This window comes from Eretmochelys imbricata, chromosome 1 (genome assembly GCF_965152235.1).
Source record: "Eretmochelys imbricata isolate rEreImb1 chromosome 1, rEreImb1.hap1, whole genome shotgun sequence".
Lineage (NCBI taxonomy): Eukaryota > Metazoa > Chordata > Testudines > Cheloniidae > Eretmochelys > Eretmochelys imbricata.
The window spans coordinates 233,127,351-233,148,274 of record NC_135572.1 but is presented as its reverse complement, the minus strand read 5'-3'; the positions used below and the strand labels follow the sequence as shown (position 1 = coordinate 233,148,274).

The following is a 20,924-nucleotide window of genomic DNA, read 5'->3' as shown; positions in this document are numbered from 1 at the left end:
GGCAAATTAACCATTTGCTTGTTATAAAAAAACTTCAATCAGGTTAAAGTTCACATTGACTTTAATTTTTATATAAAATATCCCATGCAAGTAAAGCAAAAATCAATAAAGGCCATCATTTCAACTGTTTAAACTGTCACAGCCTAATTTAAATCTCTTGAATTTCTCTTTAATTGCCCAAGACAGGCAAGGGTTAATCTGACAGAGTTTACTGGCTGAACTTTATTATTTCCAAGTAAATCATATTGTCCAGTCAAGATCAAAAAATGATCTGGAAAGCATTCTCTTTTTCTAATTTGTAAAGGAAACGCTGCACCCAGGAAGGAACCCTTTCCCACTCCCCCACCCAAAGGCTGTTTCCACCTCATTGGAAGTTGGAGTGAAAAGTGGTTGCAGTCTTGTAAGTATCAGCTGATATGTTCCATTGCAAGTTTAATGCCACACGATGACTTCTGCAAGCAGATATAGTCTTGACACAATGGCCTCCAGACAACATACTTTTCTATGAATATCTGTTCTGATATGCTCTGTGATCTCATGCTGCAGAACAGAAACTTAGGGGGGGAAAATAGTCAGGAGGCATCAGGTTCTTTGCCTACCATAACCTTAGTGAAGTGATAGTGTCAAGTTAACTGTTATGGGCCAGATTCTCAGCTAATGTAAATGGTCTTCAGTCGAACTATATTGACAAACCAGCTGAGAGTATTGCCTGTATTTTTAAAAAGAAAAGGAGTACTTGTGGCACCTTAGAGACTAACCAATTTATTTGAGCATGAGCTTTCGTGAGCTACAGCTCACTTCATCGGATGCAGTTTCCACGGTATGCATCCGATGAAGTGAGCTGTAGCTCACGAAAGCTCATGCTCAAATAAATTGGTTAGTCTCTAAGGTGCCACAAGTCCTCCTTTTCTTTTTGAATACAGACTAACACGGCTGTTACTCTGAAACCTGTATTTTTAAAAACACTTGCAAGAAAATGTCTAACACCCTAGCTTATGAAAATTGAAAAACTAAAATTCTTGACCTTTTTTCCATCCTTTGTGCTGTTTAATATTTGCATTACATGTAACCTGGTCAGTGACCACAGGCCTGGCTGCTTCCCTTTCAGGTTCTCCAGCAGCAGCCCAGTGCTGGAGTGCCTGCATTGCAAACACGGCATGGGAATACCTAAATCCAAACTAACTTAAAGCACTGTCATGAAAATACTTGTACTGGTAGTAAACTGCCTAATCATCATCATTACAAAAATCTACATTTTAGGGCAAACAAAAAAAACACAACCTCTGAGTGGTGTCTCTTCCATTTGCTTTTAATTTAAGTTCTTGCATCTGCTTTTTTGGAGGGGTGGGATTTTGAATGAGACTTCCTTTTCTCCAAGTCTTGTCGTATTTCCAAAGGAAACTCCCGTAGGTTTTCATTAACGCAGGGGAGGCAGAACCTTTTTGAGTAGAAAAGACTACATTCCTGTAAAAAGAAATAAAAATATATATATGTAATTAGCAGTATAGAAAAATGGAATTGGTTACATTACAGCTTCTCTAAACAGTGTTTTTTCAACCTTTTTGATCCCAGGGACTGGCTTGCTGCCATCTTAAGCTGTGTTAGGGAGACTTCAGGGACCAGCACTGTCCATGGTCTGGTCATCGAGAACCACTGCTATAAACCAGACTTTGTATTCACTGTTCTCCCTCCTCCATTCAGCTCATGTCGCTTCCTCACTAATGGGGAGATCATTCCTGGTTCATTCAGCAGGGTAGGAAGCCACAAGAAGCTTTCTCCCTCCAACCCCCATTCAGGGTTAAAGGCAATTGCGGTCCTTACACATTGCTACAAAGGTGGTTATGTGAGAGACCATTTCTTATGGCAGTGCCTAGCTTTACTGTAACTTCAGCTGCACCTTGGTCCATAGCCCACTACAAAATGTACTATTCTTTGTACTGCTCTATATGCTTAGTGTTGCTGGGGGCACAGATCCAGATACACAGATATTGTGGTGGTGAACTCCACAGAAATGCTTTATCAATGAACAACGGAATCTAAAATAATGGTTTAATTCAATTGTGAAATTATCCACTTACCACTGCCTTCTTAAATTAGTTCTTTGGGGGGAGAAAAAGGTGATATTGAGGGGACAAAACTCTTGTAGCTAAATTGGAGTTGGCCATGTCGATTGCTTCTGCTTGAGTTTTTGCCGGGGTACTGCCACATCTGTTGTGAATAAGGCCAATGGTTTCCCTGATTCTATTGTGCGGTGACTCTTGGATCCAGCATATTTCACAGATGATTAGCCAATGCTGTAGGCCCAAAAATGTTGATCCAGTTGGCTCTAGCTAGGTACTTCTTATAAAGGAAGAGGTGAAAGCATAGCTGTGATATTTTAATCCAATTTGCAATTCACAAGTTTGCCAACCTTGAAGACAAGGTTATTAATGTATCTGTTTCTCTGCCCTGTAGTGGGACCAGAGTTTATGGTTCTGCTGGTGTAGACCACTAGGTTCCACCTGCAATTCCATGCATGGAGCTGGCATTGGTATTGCTGGTGGATTATTCTTGGGGATAATGATTATTTTTCAGGGCTAATGAAGAATGCGCCTTTATATGGTTTCCTTACAGGTACTCAGTAAATTGGTTCTTTCATGCATTCAGTACTGAGACAGGTTGGTATCACTTTAGGACATACCTATATCTTGGAAAGCCCCATCTCTGAGGCATGGTCTGAAAAGGTATTTGTTATACCATCTAGACAGCTTACTGGCTGTTTGTCCCTAGCTGCTCTTCATTCTTTATAATGGCACTGACAGAGTGGTGATTTTCAGTTTTTAAATTGGCCATGCTATTATTATTTCTGTTCTAGCAGGTCACACCTGGGATCAGGGCATCGCTATGCTAGGCATTGTCCCTACATATAGCAAGAGACAATTCCTGATCTGAAGAGCCTACAACCTAAGTAGACAAGAAGGAAGCATTGTATCCCCTTTTGGAGATGAACTAAAGCCCACAGAGATTGAGACTTGCCTAAGATTACACCCGCAGTCTGGGGCAGAGCTGGGAATTGAACCCAGGCTTCCCAAGCCCATTGCTTTAATCACAAGACTCTGCATTGTACTTAAGTCTTCTAAGATGTAGACGCTGGGTGTATTCAAGATCTTCTTCTTTGATGCTTGTCCTGCTGGGAGTCAGCCGTCCATTACCATCTACTGTTTAAGGATCCTGCTATCATGCCCCCACTCTGCAGATAGTCAAGCCTTTGCTGTGGTCAGCATTAAAGAGCAAAATTCACTTCCCAGTCCTTCAAAAAAAAAAAAAAATCTATATCTGTTCAGCTTTCCCGCTTTTGCGAAATACCCTTAAAATAACATCTGACCCCTTGGCAGTATATTTATCACTTCCCCCTTTGGGATGTATTGGACCCCGGAGTTTTTAAAACTTTCTTTGCATGGCATTATACACCGTACTGAAATACATTGGCCAGGGATGTTTTAAGATATTGCTGTTAAGTTACACAGCCCACAACAGAGTACAAATAGCTCCTCTGCTGGTTTATTTTGGGTTGAAACAGTCAAGGGAATCATCTATGCTCAAGCAAATGCTTGACTCAAACAAAGTATCTCACACGGTGCTCTCAGTATTATCACTAGTATAATGCGTGCTGTGAATCACATCAGAGCAAATGACCTCAGTGAGATTTAAGACTAGGAAAACAGATTAAGGTAATATAGTGAACACCTTGGCTAGTGAGTATATTCAGCCTGTATTGCTGAAGTTCTGGCTTTTTCCTTTTCTCTTTTCAGATGAAAGTGAACCCATTATTGCCTGATAAATTTAAACGGTATCTCCAGACTAACTGAAGCTAAAAGCTGTCAGACCTATCCAGACAATGGAAGCTAGCAAATTAAATCCAGCATCTAAGGGGAGCCAGGTCCGGTTTTGCCAGATGTTTCTCTTGTACCATTGCACACTAACAGAAGAACTGAAAGCAACCTGCTATTATTAAAAAGTTGTCCTACATACTGATCTGCCTATTTACCACACTGCCCCAGTGAAGTGTGGCTTTCTTTAGCTTCAGAGGTTTATTAATCCACTGGGATGAGCCCAAATCTGGGAGCCACAAACTCCTGAGCTCTAATCCTAGCTCTGATTCCACGTATGGCCTTGGGCAAGTCACTTAACCTCTCCATGTCCTAGTTTCCCCTACATGAAAGAGGAACATTTACCTATCTCGCATGGACATCAAAAGGATTAGTTAGGTAACATTGGAAAAGTTCTACGGAAATGCTAAGTGTTATTGCTAAATGCATTTAGTAACCATCTTCACACATTTTGCTCTATATCAAGTCAGGCCAGTTTGGTAGGTATTCCCAATTCCTTGCACATCTGTGGCCCTGATCCCACTGATTTAGCTGTCTTTCTTTTGCCTGTTCAGGTTAGCTATTGAGGTGGGCATGTTTATTGCTGTCACTGTCACAGGTTTTTGTTAGGAAAGATACTATCTAGGAAAATCTTGAAAGCTCATACAGAAAAAGGTGCATGATCTACCAGTTGTCAGAGGGTTGTGGTTCTTTTATGAAAATTAGAAAAGGCTTTTAACAGAACACTGCTCATGGCCCAAATGCATTGCTAGGCCCAAATGAATTCAAACACTTAATAAACTGCACTAATCCTTTTAGCTGACAAATGGTAGCTCTCGCTTTCCTATAAGAGTTTCAGAGTGTTTGGCTGAAACTCTGAATCCATGATAAATTTAATTGGTGGAATTGAAAATACCAGTTGAAAATCTTATGTATATCAGCTGTTAAAATATCCTGAATTTAGCAATGTAATCAGTAAAGGGTGCCTGATTTACTCCTTTACATTGCTAAAGAACTCAGTGGCAGATAAAAGCTTTAAGGGTTCAATCCATTTCCCACTGAAGCCCTCAAATGGCTCAAGTCTCCAGAAGAAGAAACAAATCTCAGTTTGTCATCTGATAATTTTCTGATTTCCATAAATCTAAGCAATGGAAGAGAATTTAAAAAGGGGAAATAAAGCTATCAGGAGAAAGTCTTAGAAAACTTGTAGATGTTATGACTTAATGTTTGCCCCAATTAACATAGGGAATCAAATCCATCCCTGGTGTAACTTCTCTGAAGTCAAATGAGTTATATTTGAACTTGACCCAGTGTTGCTGGCCCAAACATATCTATGCTTCATTCCTGCATTACCACCTTGATCAATGGAACGTAAAGGAATTTGGCCTCACTATCTCTCTCCTGTAGAATATTCTGTATTTTCCTCTGCTTCCTCAACAAATGCTGCCTTGCATCGGCATTTGAAATGTCTCAATTGCCCATTTGTGCTATCACACCATACCCCAATCTCCGCTCTGTCCCCTGCCCCAGCATGACTCCTACAGCAGGGTGTGCAAGAGGGGCAACAGAAAGGACTTATGGAGGCACTATGCTGTGGCTACACTGGGGATGGGACAAGTCCAGCAAGCTGTGGTACATTCATCACCCCTATCCATTGCTGGGGCAGTAAAGAGGGGGTAGAATTTGTCCCATGGTTTGTTGTAATCGCAAAGGGATCTGAAGGTTTGGAAAGAGATCTACGACTCCCTAGCACTTCTACTCACTGAAAGAGCGCTTCAGTTGGGAGTGTGAATTTCATTCTTTTGTAAGCATAATCTGCAGCAAGTTTGTACACATTCTCATTTAATACATGGAACAATGTTTATGAGCATTGGCAGGACAAAAAGGCAGCTCATTGAAAACAAACAAACAAACAAACAGACAGACTCTGGTTCTCCCCTGTTGCTGTTTGATCTTTCACCAATAGGTCATTGAGACTGGAAGAAAAATGAGAGCAAAAATATGCACCATGTATCACATGTTACTTACTGTGCCCACACACACCCGTCTGTTACACAAACTGCACTGAGATCCAAGGATAAGGAATTTGTCCTTGTCAGGGATGAAAGGATCTTTCATGACATAGCTTTCTTCCAGGAGGCTAGAAGAAAATAATTCCATGCTTTAAAAAAACAAACAATTTCAACTTGTGTCTGTTGTTTCCACATGAAGATCTCTTAGCAACCGATACTTTATTATTGCCATAATAGGTATTCTACACAACTTTTAACCACATTGTTTTAACCCTCATATTTATTATTACGTAGCCAAATTAAACACCTCTTCAGTACAGTCCTTTCAACTATGTGGTTTTTAATTTGGAGTCTGTTTCAAAAGTTGGCATTTACATGTAAATGCCTTTACCACTCCTAGCTATGTCAAATCTGTAAACTTAAAATTCAAACTCTCATTGGTAAGAGCTGGGTGGTTTTTTTTTTTTTGGTTTTTTTTTTGAGGGACCAAAAGATTCAAACCATTTTATTTTTTTAATGAAGTTAACAGTAAAACAAAATTCACAACCTTCCCCGCCCCCTCTCTTCAGTGCTGATTTGGCAGGCAGCAATAAAGTGATCTAAAATACTCTTGTTTTAACTCTTACAAACTCAGGCTACACTGTTGCTCAAGAGCAGAGGTCGGCAACCAGGGGCAAGCAAGCCGATTTTTTCTGGTACGCTGCTGTCAGCTGGGGTCCCAGCCACCGGCCGCACTCAGCCCGCTGCCTGCCTGGGTGAACGGAACCCCACGCCGGCAACGGGCTGAGTGGGGCTGACAGCTGGGACTCTGGTTGCCAGGAGCCAGCGGTCAGAATCCCAGACCAACGGCTGGCTGAGCCGCTCAGCCCGCCGCTGCCCCACTCAGCCCGCTGACTATCTGGAGTTCCAGCCAGTGGCCCCTTGCAGCCAGGGTCCCGGCCCCGAGCCCCGCTCAGCCTGCTGCCTGCCTGGGTGAACGGAACCCCCAGCCGGCAACAGGCTGAGCGAGGCCGCAGCCAGGACCCTGACTGGCAGGAGCCTGACTGGGTGAGCCGCTGTTGGTCTGGGGTTCTGTCTGTCACCCTGCTCAGTCTGCTGATGGTCTGGGGTTCTGGCCGCCGGCGCCTTGCCAGCTGGGGTCTCAGCTGCCAGCACCGCTCAGCCCACTGCCAGCCAGGGTGAACAGAACCCCTGGCCTGCAGTGGGCTGAGCAGGGCTGGCAGCTGGGACCCCGGCTGGCAGGAGCCGGTGGAACCCCAGACCAGCAGCAGGTGAGCCGGCCTGTTGACGGTCTGGGGTTCCAGCCAGCCGGAGTCCCGGCCATCGGCCCCACTCAGCCTGCTGCTGGCCTGTGATACCAGCCGCTGGCCCCGCTAGCCTCGCTGCTGCTCTGGGGTTCCAGTGCCCAGCCCCTGCCAGCCGGGGTCCTGGCAGCCGGCCCCGCTCAGTCCGCTGCCAGTCTGGGGTTTCGTTGGGGGACCCCTGTAAATGTAAAATTTATTACTGGCATGCGAACCTTAAATTAATGAAGGTTTAGCACGCCATTTCTCAAAGGTTGCTGATCCCTGCTCAAGAGTATTAAGGTGATGCGTTGCAAGAAGTTGGCAGCTTCAGGAGGGGGAAGTCAAAGGCCTTGGGCTTCCAAGGTGCTCCAGGTGGCTCCTCAATGAAGTCAATTATGTGTCTGCTCACAGCCCTGCAAGACTGGCTCATTATTGGATGAGTTTGATTTAAATCACAATTAAATTCACAGTGAAATGGACAACAGAACAAAAAAAACCCAAAATAGTCTTATACCCTGATGCTGCCCTTTTAATGTAACTGGGAATGTGGGGGAAGGGAGGTGTTTACTCAAACACTGAACTATCCTGGAATTTTAAAGCATTATAGCTGTTGGTTCTGGGTAGAAAAGCTGGTCTATAAGCCTTGTAGGACGCTAGGCCACAAAGGATTAATTACACCTAGGCAAGGCACTGTGTATTCATGAAGACTCATTTACACCCTTAACATAGGGTTTATTTGATGCAAATCCTGGTCTTTGGGCATGTCTTCTGCTCTACCCTGAATTTTGCCCAGCTTGCATTAGAAATAGTGAGCAGAACAGAAAAACATGAACTAGGAGAGTATGGGGAATAACTTCTTTGGTTATGCTTCCATTTCACTGAATAACCCAGTTTTGTCTTCACACTCTTACGTCCCCATTGCAAAAACATGGTTCTTCGTTCTTCCGACTAGAGGGAGATTAGAAGCCTGCTGGCGCTTGGATTCATATATGGAGACCATCCTGATGAGGCAAGACTGTCTCCCATAAGTCATGGTCCAATGCCAGGCCAAGCTGGTACTGATCAACTGTTGTTACCATTTTACAGCGTGCTCAGCGATCTGGCCTCAACCCAGCCAAGCACTAAGCACATACTTAATTTTAAGTCTTGTTGACTTGGATGGACTCCACGGATTTACTCATGTGCTTGAAGTTAAGCACATGGGTAAGTGGTTTGTTGGAGAGCTTGGCATTTGGCAAGATTGAACTCTGACTGCACAGTTGTTGGGCCAGACTGTACCTAACTGTTCTAGCAGAGATTTGTCTAATTCAGGTAAATACATTTCTAAAGATCTTTAAGTTATATATTATATGAAAAACTATTTAAACAACCCTACAAAATGTAGTTTACCACATGCATTTAACTCAGGCATTAATTAAGGCACAAATTAGTTGATATACAGGGCATTTTGTGCAATATTGCATCATTCCACAGTGTGAGATTTATAAAATCCAAATACGTTCAATGAGAGCTACCCCAGAAGAGACTGTACTTACACAACAGAATGAGTATTTGGGGGTTTCTGCCCATAATAGCTGTATGGGGCTGTTAGCCCACATAGTTGGCATTCAAAGTCTCCTTTCGGCTGGGCTTCTTTGTGGGAATCCATCTATAAAGCTACATACATGAAAACAAATCATTTTAGATTCAAAATACAGTACTGGGAGCACCCATAAAGGTAATTAAACTGAACTACTCCAGTAGCCCTGTCTAGCCTCACCAATATCAGGGGAAGAATTTTGGATGATAGCGCAAAGGGCCTAAAGAGTAAACATCAAAGGGAGATCCTCTTTTTACCCTTTCTCTTCTCTTCATATATTGAAAGCCATTTATTTTTTATAATTATTTTAGGGGGTAGAGGGAATTAAATAGGTGCTTACAGTTAGGGTCCTAAATCTGTATTTAGGCTCCTTCACAAGTGGCCTGATTTTTGAGTGCTGTGTCCCCCATTAAAGTAAGCATGCTGCTCATTTAGGGCCTAGATTTCTCAAAGCTGCCTGAGGATTTGAACAGCCTATGTGTCTAAATCCCCCAGACAGCTTTGCAAATTTCAGCCAACATGCCTAAAAAGGGCTTTAGGGGCCTACCTTTATGCATGTTTTTCAAAATCTTGGCTAATCAACAGTAAGAACTGTGTTCTCTCTAGTTCCCGTTCATTTTCAACCCAGGCCACATCTTTCTGAGTTTTCAAAAAGCTTGGTTATAGATTGCATTCTGATATAATCAGACACATGCAACCAATTTTAACACAAGTATTGTATATATGCATGCACCAAATTAACACACATCCACGAACAAACACCTGGCTACTTAGCTGCACACAAAGTTGCCTGATTTGTATGTACAAATGCACAATTCCATGGGCACAACTATTGTGTCATATTTGAAAGTTATCAAAAATGAGTTCTGTTTTTTCCAGTTTCCTACTACCAACCCTTAACCTTTTCAGGTCCAACAGCAGTATCATCTTGTACCGTGACCCTGTCAGATCTGGGCTGGGTCAGCAAGTGAACGAGACCATGTCAAAGGGTATCTGCTCTCTGGGGATAGACTTATCCCAGCTTCCCTGGACTGGAGCAGGTAATTCTAGTCCAGCTAATTAAAGAGAGTTGCACTCCATCTGGGCTTATAAAGGGCTGCTATTGGGCAGCTGGGGGGGATAGATTACAGTGAAGAGGTGTTTGCACCTGTGGTGGGTCCCTAGAGCTAGGGGCATAGGGAAGCAGCCCTGTAGATCAGTGGTTCCCAAACTAGGGTTCACAGAATGGTACAGGGGGTTTGCCAGAAAAATTTCACTAATGGCGGCCAGAGGACCCCACACATTGGAGGCAGCAGTTGCAGGGCAGGGAGGACCCCACGCATTGGAGGACGGTTGCAGGGCAGACAGCCCGAGCCCCAGGGAGAGCGGAGCTGAGCCGTTTAGGCTGGCAGCCCGAGCCCTGCTCCCGTCAGCGGGGAAGCCAGCAGCCCGAACCCCAGCGCTCTGCGCGGGGCTGGCAGCCCAAGCCCCAGGGAGAGCGGAGCCAGGCAGTTGGGGCTGGCAGCCCAAGCCCTGGCGGTCAGCGGGACCTGCAGCCCGAGCTCAGTGGAGCTCGGTTGACCGGGGCGGTCAACAGGGTCCAGTAGCAGGAGCCCCAAGGAGTGAGGAAGAAATTTAAACTTAAATCCCTGGAAATATTCATTTTTAGGAGGGGGTTCACGAGATTTCACAATTTAGTGAAAGGGGTTTGCGGGCTGTTAAAGTTTGGGAATCACTGCTGTAGATGCTGCCCCAGTGAGGAAGCAGAGCTGACTGAGGCTTAGGGTTACCACATCTGGTTTTCAGCCAGAAATTCTGGTCAAAAGGGGACATGTACGGTGTCTGATCAGAAGTACTGACTGGACACCAAATGTCTAGTTACTGCCTGCAGGGATGCTGGAATAGGGGGTTACTGCCTGCAAATGCCACTCCCAACCTGCTCCCTGCTAACTGGGGCTGGGGACTGGGAGGGGCCAGGGTGAGGTACAGAACAGTGAGGCAAATAGGCTCCATGTCTGCTCCCAGGCTGGCTCTGCAGGCAGCAGGTGAGTCCCAGGGGAGGGGGAGTGAGTAAGTGGGGGAGAGGCCTGTAGCATCTGGTTTTAAGAAACTGCAAAGTTGGTAAATCCGCTGAGGCCAGGAGGCTGCTAGGAACTGGAGTGCCAGAGACCCCTGGGAGGGGTGGCCCTGAAACTTGGGCCAAGAATGGAGTTAAGACAGTGTTCTGGTTCCCCCCCACCTCTGTTTAAAGACCCTCCTCTTCCTAAGACTCTCACGTTGGTGCTGGTGGTTCGGACCCTTCCTTTGGGGTCAGTACTGTAGGAACGTCCCAGCAAAGTGTGAGGGAGCCCTGGGCTGCTGGAGGGTCTATTTTTCAGATGAATTAAGAAGGGGATCCTGCCCACCTGTCATTAAATAGCACGTGACACTTTCCAAAGGAGGAAGGGGTCCGAATCCTGCACTTGCAAGGATCACAATGGACTGAGGTCAAGGAGACGCCACACAAGTTCAGCACTCTTTCCACACAGATCATAATGTAGGTTTGGGGATTTAGCGTGCTAATCTCAGTCTCCCGAGCACAGTTCACTTCAGGAACAGCCTCTCTCATATTCCTCTGTAACTAAAATTCACCAGCAGTTTCAACTGGACAGCCTATTCCTCACTTCATACTCTAATGATGCTACTATCGTCAATGCCTGAGGGGACTTCATCTCTGTGGGAGCCCTCTACATCTTTTAGCTTCCTCAAAGGGGCAGTGAGACACTTAAAGTGCTTTAAGAACAGGAGTACTTGTGGCACCTTAGAGACTAACCAATTTATTTGAGCATAAGCTTTTGTGAGCTACAGCTCACTTCATCGGATGCATACCGTGGCTACAGTGGCTGTAGCTCACGAAAGCTTATGCTCAAATAAATTGGTTAGTCTCTGAGGTGCCACAAGTCCTCCTTTTCTTTTTGCGAACACAGACGAACACAGCTGCTACTCTGAAACCTGTTAAAGTGCTTTGAGAGATCTGGATTAGATCTGGGCTGTGTATGTGCAATGTATTCTTTCAAGCAGAGGTTCTTAAAATCAGCTATGTACAAAATGCACTTAAAGGATCAGTTGTGAAGCCTGCATTTTAGATGACCAAAAAACTCCTCCATGTGTAATTAGTAGCAAAACAAATACATCCCTGTATCCAAATGAGATTCTGTGACCTCATTTGGAGTATTGTATGTTTAATTTGGTGACCCAAATTGCAATTATTCAAATGGTGGTAAAGAATGCACTGTAGGCCAGTGAGGATTGTTTGAAGTAAGGCATTTAAATAAAATCAAATTACAATATCTCTGAGGGGTCTCACAGATTGTCGAGTGTGTGAGTTCAGATTAAAAGACCAGATAACTCGGGGTTCTGAACTGAAATAGATTAGATACAGAAAGGAGTTGCTGGCATGTAGAATAGACATGGCTCAGGGACTACTAAAGGGAAGGAATGACGTATATGTAGAAACATTTCTGGCTACAGCAGTTGAAAATCATGTGATCCTGCCTGTAAGGCAGTGACTGGATTAGGTGAACCTCCATTGGACTCAAAGCAATGAGACACTTACATGAAACTTGATGTAGCTGATGCAACTGGAACAGCATTTTTCCTGAGCCTCATACCCTAACCAAGTGTTCTCTAGTATTTTCTCAGTGAGGTAGACTGAGAGGCCATGCTAACAAATTCACTATCAGGAAATAGTATTTTCTCTCCATGCAACATATGAAAAATCAACCAGAAACCATTCCTTTGCTGGGCAGGACACACAGTCTCAAAGCTCCAAAGAACTCCCAAGGAGGAACAACATTTAAAAAATAAACCTTTAGTAATCATTACAGGTGAAGCAGTGGCCTAAAGGGAATCAAAATCTTTCCAGGTGTTGGTATCGGTTTCCTCCTTTAAAATGCCCACATCCTCTCAGACAATGGGGAATTTCTGAAGAAGCGCCATGTTCCAGTGATGTGTAATATTATCTGGCAAGTTTGCCATGCATCGGCTGCCGCTGAGAGTGGTGCGAGGAGCGCCAGGAGCTGGGAGTCCTGGTGCTGCAGATCAGGTCCGACGACAACACCACAGTCACCCCGAGCGCCAGGGGCCTGCTGGAGGGGACCCTGAAGGCAGCCATCCACTCACTGTACATGGAAACCCTGAAGTGTAAACCGGACCAGGGTAAAGCCTTTGAACTGACCAGCAGGTGGGACGCCAGCAACCACTTCCTCGCTGGGGGTGGCTTCACCCGTTTTGCTGACTGGCGGTTCATCCACCATGCCCGGCTCAACTGCATCCCGCTCAATGGAGCCGTCCGCCATGGGAACTGACACAAGCGTTGCAGGAAGTGCGGCTACTCCAACGAGACCCTGCCCCACGTCCTGTGCAGCTGCAAGCCCCACTCCAGAGCCTGGCAGCTGCGCCACAACGCCATCCAGAACAGCCTGGTGAAAGCCATCGCACCGCGCCTGGGGGAGGTCACCGTGAACTGCCAGTTGCGACCTGACGTGGTAGTCACCGACGAGGCCCAGAGGAAGATCATCCTCATCGACGTCACGTCTCCTTTGAGAACAGGACCCCGGCCTTCCATGAAGCCCGAGCTCGTAAGCTGGAAAAATACGCCCCCCTGGCCGACACCTTGAGAGCGAAGGATTACGAGATGGATGCCCTGATCGTCGGAGCCCTGGGCGCTTGGGACCCCAGCAACGAGCGTGTGCTGTGGACCTGTGGGATCAGTCGACGCTATACACGGCTCGTGCGGCGCCTCTTGGTCTTGGACACCATCCGATGGTCCAGGGACACCTACATCGAACACATCACCGGCCACCGACAGTACCAGGAGGTGTGAGCCGGTACGACATCATGCATCAACTATGGGAAAGGGACTGAGAGACTTTTTCCATTGGACCATATGAACTGGAACCATAAACTCACTGAACATTAAATCCCACCAAATAAGGGTAGATCCATACTCATCATCGTATCCACTCACACACTTTATACTCCACACCTGAACATAGCCATTATATGGACAATATACCCCCGTATCTCAATGTCTGTACTTTGACTGGTTAAACTTTTACCCCCAGTCGGGGAGATTGCAGATTATGTATTCCTTACGCCAACCGTCCCTAAACCGAATTTCGCACCCCTTGATAATCTGTACCTTATTCCCTGATAACCAGAAACTTCTATGCTTAAACGCTGTACCGTTTTCTTTTTACTTCAACATTATCTTAATAAAATTATCTGGCAAGTTTGTGGTTAATGGTAAACTTGTTAATATTGCTCATTTACAGCTTGATTCTGCAAGGCACAGAGCATTTTGGTCCTAAAGCCAAAGCACTTAAGTACTTACTAACTTTAGGCATGTGAGTACATTCATTGAAATGAATGTAACTACTCATGCTTAATGTTAAACAGATGTTTAAATTCTTTACTGGATTGGGGTCAGAGTGCCCAGCACCTTGTAGCATCAACCTACAAGTGTGGTTAGAAACTTGGTGGGGGGGAGATGCCCTGATGCCATGGTGATGGTGGTGCAATATATATTTTAATTCAATACCAAGAAAACATTTATAATTAAGACACAGTTTAGTCTAGTGATGGGATAAGGGAATGTTCCCTTGACTGATGTATGGTGTGGATTTGGATGGATGGGTCTAAATGCAGTTCTCTCAGGGCTCCTAAAAACTTCTGAGCTGCTCTGCTTGGAGCATTGTGCTAGTAAGATTTTAAAGCATGCCAGAAATAATAAATCACCATTAAATGGTCAGGGTCAGCGACAGTAAGGAATCTGACTTTCTGTGCTTCTCTTCTCATTAGCCCAGGTCTTTCCAATGTGTATTTTAAGCACTGACTCTTGATCCTTCATAGGACCCCTGAGTGACTGAAGAGCTAGATAAACTATACAATACACATTGTTCACACACAGATAAACAATTTGATAGGGTGTCAAGAAAAACCTTGCACTAACACACCTTTAACTCTTTCAAATTAAGTCCCTTTCAGGGACTTGGTTTTCCATGCAGGGTGTTCTCCTATTATTTAGAGATAGTGATAACCTACCAGAACATTTAGGGCCTAATCCTGTAAGGTGCTGAGTGTCCTCAACTCAAGAGTGCAGGAGCTGCTCAGTACCTTGTGGGAGCTGGTCCCCGGTCCTTAGCCCAGCTAATTCAGAATTACGCTGGAGTGCTTTGTTTTACCCAAAAATCAGCACTGGGACGCAATCACCTCCCTTAGAAAGCTAATCTGTTGTTCAATCAATCTTATTGTTGAAAGCATTTTTCTCTTTCATCCATTATTTCTAGTTAATCCACTCTGAACAGTTCCCTTCCTGCCCAGCTCCTTCCTGTTGATGCCATTCAGGTACTTGTAGGTCATTTCTTTGCTGTCTCCCTACCTCTCCTATATGAATACAGATCTTCCTTTCACCTACCCTACCTTGATTTAGGGTAACTAGTCAGGAATTGAGAATAATGGCCAACTGAAGTGTAGCCATCATATGGCTTTCACTTATCCTTTCACTCCAGGAGATCATTTCACGGAATTAAATCCTCCTGTCTCCCTCTATCTGACTCCCTGAGGACAGGTGGATATTTCAGTGTTGCTAGCCATTATTCACTTGCAATGCACAGCCTCCCTCTAGCTGTTGAGTGTATTACCACAGCATGCCCTAGCCCCACTACTTAAAGAGAGCCTGTGGCTAGCCTTAAATCCGTCTCCCAAGCGGCAACATGACATGCAATCCAGAGCGCCATCAGACTAGCCCTGAAGACAGTCAAAACATGAAAGCAAGTGTGGCAACTGAAAAGTCCTAAGAATCTTTGAATATGCACAGTGTGTCAAGGGGGTTTGTAAAATATGCTATCAAATCCTTTCCTTGAGTAAATAACTCTTTAAACACAAGCTACAGCTCAAAAATGTGTCTCCTTAGATGCTGCGGAGTCAATCTATATATTTCTTTAAGATTTAACAAGGAAAAGAGAACGTCAACATTAAAAAAAAATTGGATTAGGCACGTATCTCCAAGAAAGAGTATATATACGGAGAAGAATTTCAGTGCATCGTGAGGAGGATTCCATGATGAGCCTAAATGCTGCCACATACTGTAATTAAGTGGTGAGTGTGTATACAGTATATGTACCTATGTCCTCTAGTGGCTAGAATCAGAATTGCGCAACTGTGTGTTATTGGCTCTATACTGTTAATAGGGATTCTCCGCTAGATCAAGTGTTTGTCCCCTCCTCATACCCATCTAGGGTGACAATTCTAGGGGAGGCATGTGATAGGAATGAGAGAGAAAATAATCCCCATAATTAAACATGCTCAGAAGATTCTCAGCATGTTAGGGGTGTACAGCATCAGGCCACCTCCTTGCTTGAACTGATTTTGTCCCTACTTAAGTTAATTTATGACTGCTTTGTTAAAGTAATTTCCCTGGTGGAAAATAAGGTAGGAATGCTCTATCACAGTGCTTGTTCTCTCCTTCCTCCAGGTTACCATTTAAGAATAGTTACAGTGGGCCACACAAATGCAGATGAAAGTACCACTGTTCTTAAACACAATCTAACTTAACACTTTCCAAACTGCAAAAATCATGGTGTGATTTTTTTAAGCAGAAATATGCAGCAAAAGAGAACATAACGTGTTGAGAAATAAGAAACTGGCACTGTTAAAATAATCTTAGCAAGCATAAATTATAGCTCCAGCGATGTAGAATACATGTGTGTGGATGTTATTAGGCAGTTGCTATGAGATGCCGGATCTCCTCCATAGCTAGAAAGAAGTTCAGAGTTAGCATATAGAAGAGATTGGCCCTTTCCATTAAAATCTGCATGAAATATGTCTCTGGTTTGCTTACCACCATCCACTAAGTAGCATGGACTGAGTTACAGCTGAAAAGCTGCCCAGTTACTTAAATACACATAAGTATTAAAAAAAACAAAAAAAACAAACTTATGAAAAGAATTTAAGGGGCAATAGTGCCAAACTCAAAACACTGAAAGCCAGGAAATACATAGCGAAGTTATATCGCTACATATATAGTTTTCCACATACACCCATCCACACTAATAGTACATGAGCCCTATTCTAGTGTAGCCAAGCACTCTAGCATGTGAGCTAGGAAACATACTCTGCTTGTCTGGGTCTCAAATAGCAGTGATCAATCCCATCAAGACAGGGATCTGGCCGAGGATGTTTGAGGAGAACACAGATGTTCTCGCCACTCTAACTTTTGAGTTTCCCTTTCCTGGGGAGAAGTCTGGAAGTTTGGGGTTCTTGCACAAGCATCTCAAAGCCTTTGTGGAAGAAGTCTGCCAGAAGGATTTGTAAATAGGATGGGAAAAGTTTGCAGCAAATCTTCAGTCATTCTTTCAATATGGCTTACAAATGGAGTATATCCTTCAGTCATGGACTAGTTACTTCAACACGTGCTGAGCTAGGATACGTCTAGCCCGCAGTGCAGCTCAAGCTGACCTACCCATGCTAGCCTTTATCCAACTAGCTCAGGTCCTGGGACAGTAAAGCCAGGGCAGTGAGAGTTTCATCAGGGGTTAGCCACACGAGGCATTATCCAGGGTTCTGGGTTGGTTTGTACAACCCATGCTGAAGCTCATGCTGCCATGGCTTCACTGCACCAGTACCTGAGCTCGCAAGATTAAAGCTAGATCCAGTATGTCAGCTTGAGCGCCAATAGCACCTAGTGATGTAAGGCAAGCCTCTGTTTTCTGTAGCCACCCACAGAACCCATATATGAATTAGTCCCACCCCATAAATAAGCCTCCCATGTTGTGAATTTTTAAGATGCTCTGGATAAAGCACTCGAATGCCCTTATTCAGCCCTCTGTCAGTGTGCTTAGCCAGTCTGTTCATCTAGGGGAGGTTCTTCTCCCCAGCCCTAATTTTAGGGATCCTTTGAGCTATTTGGCCTGGGACAGTACACAGGCATTACGGTCCAACTGCTTGTTTCAACACCAGTTTCTTGGATGTTGCTGTCAAAAAAAGAGCCAGGTCTGACAATTTTCCATATTTTACTGTGTAACCTAGATAAGATGTGACCTTAGTATAGGTTATCGCCACTGTCTGAGGCAGAACACCTTTTACTGTAAATCTTAGGGACGTTTCACTCACCATTAGATCTGCACAACCTATTTTCTGAAGTAGAGGTGTCCAAATTCTTCCCTCTACCCTGTCCAAAAGTTATTTTGGCCCAATCCTCAGCTGTGCTTCAGCTCCATCAGTCACAGCCGAGAAGGAGGAGAGCAGGTGGGGCCTTTTTATGGCTCTACATAGATGAAAATGTCACCTTTTGGCTTAAAACTGATTGTTGAGGCCACTAATGCTGCATGTCTGGAATGTTCCCAACTGCTGATGTATTGGAGAGGTGGTGAGCTAGCTCTGGTTAGCCTTCAGTAGGCTTCAGACTCAAGAGAGATAATTCTCCAATAGTCTCAAAGAATCAGAGTTACAAGATAAGTAATATTTCTTTAGCCTCGATTTCCCCCATCTATAGAGTAGGGAAGGCTAAGGTTACACCGTGAATCAATGGCAAAGGTTAGCATATAGAATCCAGATCTCCAGATTCTCACGCTGTCTCCATTAATTAGAGCATTTTTTTCAGCAAAACCCGCTTTCACTCCCTAAAAAACACAAGATTGATTTGATGTGCCCCTATATAGTGGGGCACCCAAGGTTCTGCTTCATTGCATTAGTTTGAAGGAAGGGCCATAATTCTTCTCACTTCCACACTTCAGTTCCCAGGCTATGAAATGACAATCCTCAGTGTGCCAACTGCTGGGGCCGTTCCCTATCCTGGGAAACCATATCACATCCTCAGCCAGAGCAAAGGGAGAGCAGCATTTTTCACTGCACTGTAGGATTGAGGACCCCGAGTGCCGATAACAGCTTGTCTTTACTTAAAAATTGTACTGCTTTAATTATACCAGCATAGTTATGCTAGTATAATCCCCTAAAATGGATGCAGTTATACTGGTAAAAAGAAGTTTAGAGCAGTCTAATTTATTCCCCATACAAGAGGAGAAATAAACTATAGTGATATAAAGGACCTTTATACTGGTGTAACTGCATCCAAGCCTTGGGGTGTACCAGTATAATTATATCCATTTAAAAAACAAAATCACACTCCTAATTGTGTGTGTGTGTGTCTCCCCGGGAAAAAGGGGGAGTGGGTGAGAAAGCCTGGATTTGTGCTGGACATGGCCCACCTTGATTACCATGCACATTGTAGGGAGAGTGGTCACTTTGGATGAGCTATTACCAGCAGGAGAGTGAGTTTGTGTGTGTGTGTTTTTTGGAGGGGGGTGAGAGAACCTGGATTTGTGCAGGAAATGGCCCACCTTGATTATCATGCACATTGTGTAGAGAGTTGTCACTTTGGATGGGCTATTACCAGCAGGAGAGTGAGTTTGTGTGTCGGGGGGTGGAGGGTGAGAAAACCTGGATTTGTGCTGGAAATGGCCCAACTTGATGATCACTTTAGATAAGCTATTACCAGCAGGACAGTGGGGTGGGAGGAGGTATTGTTTCATGATCTCTGTGTGTATATAAAGTCTGCCGCAGTTTCCACGGTATGCATCCGATGAAGTGAGCTGTGGCTCACGAAAGCTCATGCTCAAATAAATTGGTTAGTCTCTAAGGTGCCACAAGTACTCCTTTTCTTTTTACTCCTAATTGAAATAGTTATACCACTGCCAATGCAAAATCTAGGAGCAGACCACACTTAAGCGTTCTACAGTTTGCTGGCATTTTGTAATACATGTGTAAAGACTCCCCTCCACTTTGTTAATATGAACTGTTCCAATTCTTTCCATGGAAAGAATTTCACAGAAATATACTCGGTAAATAATAACAAGGAGTCCTTGTGGTACCTTAGAGACTAACAAATTTATTTGGGCATAAGTTTTCGTGGGCTAGAACCCACTCCACGCATCTGATGAAAGCTTAGGCCCAGATAAATTTCTTCGTCTCTAAGGTGCCACAAGGACTCCTCGTTGTTTTTGCTGATACAGACTAACAGGGCCACCATTCTGAAACTTGGTAAATAATGGGTCTCCATGAACAGAAGAGCAAGAAATAAATCAATCAATAAAAACAACCGGAACTGTTCCCAGGACCAAGAGTTGGGAAAAGAGGGAGATATCTTGGGGCCCTTGTTTAAAAAATCCTGACATCTCTATGGCCCTTCTCTTATTCAAGGGTGCCTTTTCATCGCTTACAACAGTCTCCCATACTGACAGAGCTCTTCAGCCTGCTAGAATAACGTTACCCACATCAGTATCTCTTACTAAAGGCACTGGAATGACCATCAATGCCTAGCTGTTGCCTAACTGCCCATTCACGTAGGGGACATGGATTCTAACTCATTCGGCAGTGCCAGCTGCCAGTGCATAAACTGCGAATGACACAGACAATATACGCCGTGTGTCAGAATCTACTTAGCCTTAGGAACCCAAGGTGCTGCTGCTCGTTCAAGTTAAAAGGGATACTGTCCATATATATATATATATATAATGTTTTAAAAATAAAACTTACCCTTGTTCCCAATAACCCAGTGGAAACTTGACACTGAAACATGCCTGCAGATTCAACAGACCCTCTTGCACGGATGCAACTCGCCGCTCTTGCTGGCTGCAGCCATCATCTGAGCCGCAGGCTTCCTGGTTCCCGTGCCCTGCTCGTGATGACATCAGAGGCTCATGCACTCTTCCCCTCCCGCTCTTTAAAGGAGCAGTGTTCAGTCAACATCGACAGGGCGGACCCACCTGCTGCTTTGCCGTGCGTAGCAAGGGCTTTCTGCTACAGCAAGAGTCCTAAATTATGTGTGGAGAAAGCCGTCCAAGGCTTCAGGTTAGAAGCCAAATAATCTGCATGATGGTGTATTTTCAGTTCAAAGATTTAGAGAACTTTGGATCAGATGTGTGTGTGTTTCGAGGATACCAATCTGAATTAAACACGGGAGACAAAAGTAAAAGATATAATAGCCATTGGTTTCCACCAGTTTTCCAGTAGCATAGGTCTTTTGCACAGAAAAATGATTGAAATATCGGGCAGTCTGTTAAACTTCCAAGATCCCAAACATTTGGGAACTTCTGGCACCTTAGAGACTAACCAATTTATTTGAGCATGAGCTTGTAGCTCACGAAAGCTCATGCTCAAATAAATTGGTTAGTCTCTAAGGTGC

At 44.3% G+C, this 20,924-nt stretch overlaps 1 protein-coding gene across 1 annotated transcript; it reads right to left on the bottom strand.

The window, feature by feature from the left end:
* Nucleotides 1–1,291: 1,291 nt before the first annotated feature.
* On the bottom strand, nt 1,292–20,411 carry CDPF1 (cysteine rich DPF motif domain containing 1). Its single transcript, XM_077825484.1, has 4 exons — nt 20,276–20,411; nt 8,679–8,799; nt 5,877–5,988; nt 1,292–1,464 (listed from the first exon to the last, which is right to left on the bottom strand). The coding sequence occupies exons 2-4, from the start codon at nt 8,789–8,791 to the stop codon at nt 1,315–1,317; spliced, it is 375 nt and encodes a 124-aa protein (XP_077681610.1). The 5' UTR covers nt 8,792–8,799; nt 20,276–20,411; the 3' UTR covers nt 1,292–1,314.
* Nucleotides 20,412–20,924: the final 513 nt, after the last annotated feature.

Coding starts and splice junctions, on each gene's coding strand:
- CDPF1 (XM_077825484.1), bottom strand. CDS start 8,791: ATGGATTCCCACAAAGAAGCCCAGCCGAAAGGAGACTTTGAATGCCAA. Junction 5,989..8,678: donor CCAAATACTCATTCTGTTGT/GTAAGTACAGTC, acceptor ATTTTCTTCTAG/CCTCCTGGAAGAAAGCTATG. Junction 1,465..5,876: donor GACGGGTGTGTGTGGGCACA/GTAAGTAACATG, acceptor TTCTTTTTACAG/GAATGTAGTCTTTTCTACTC.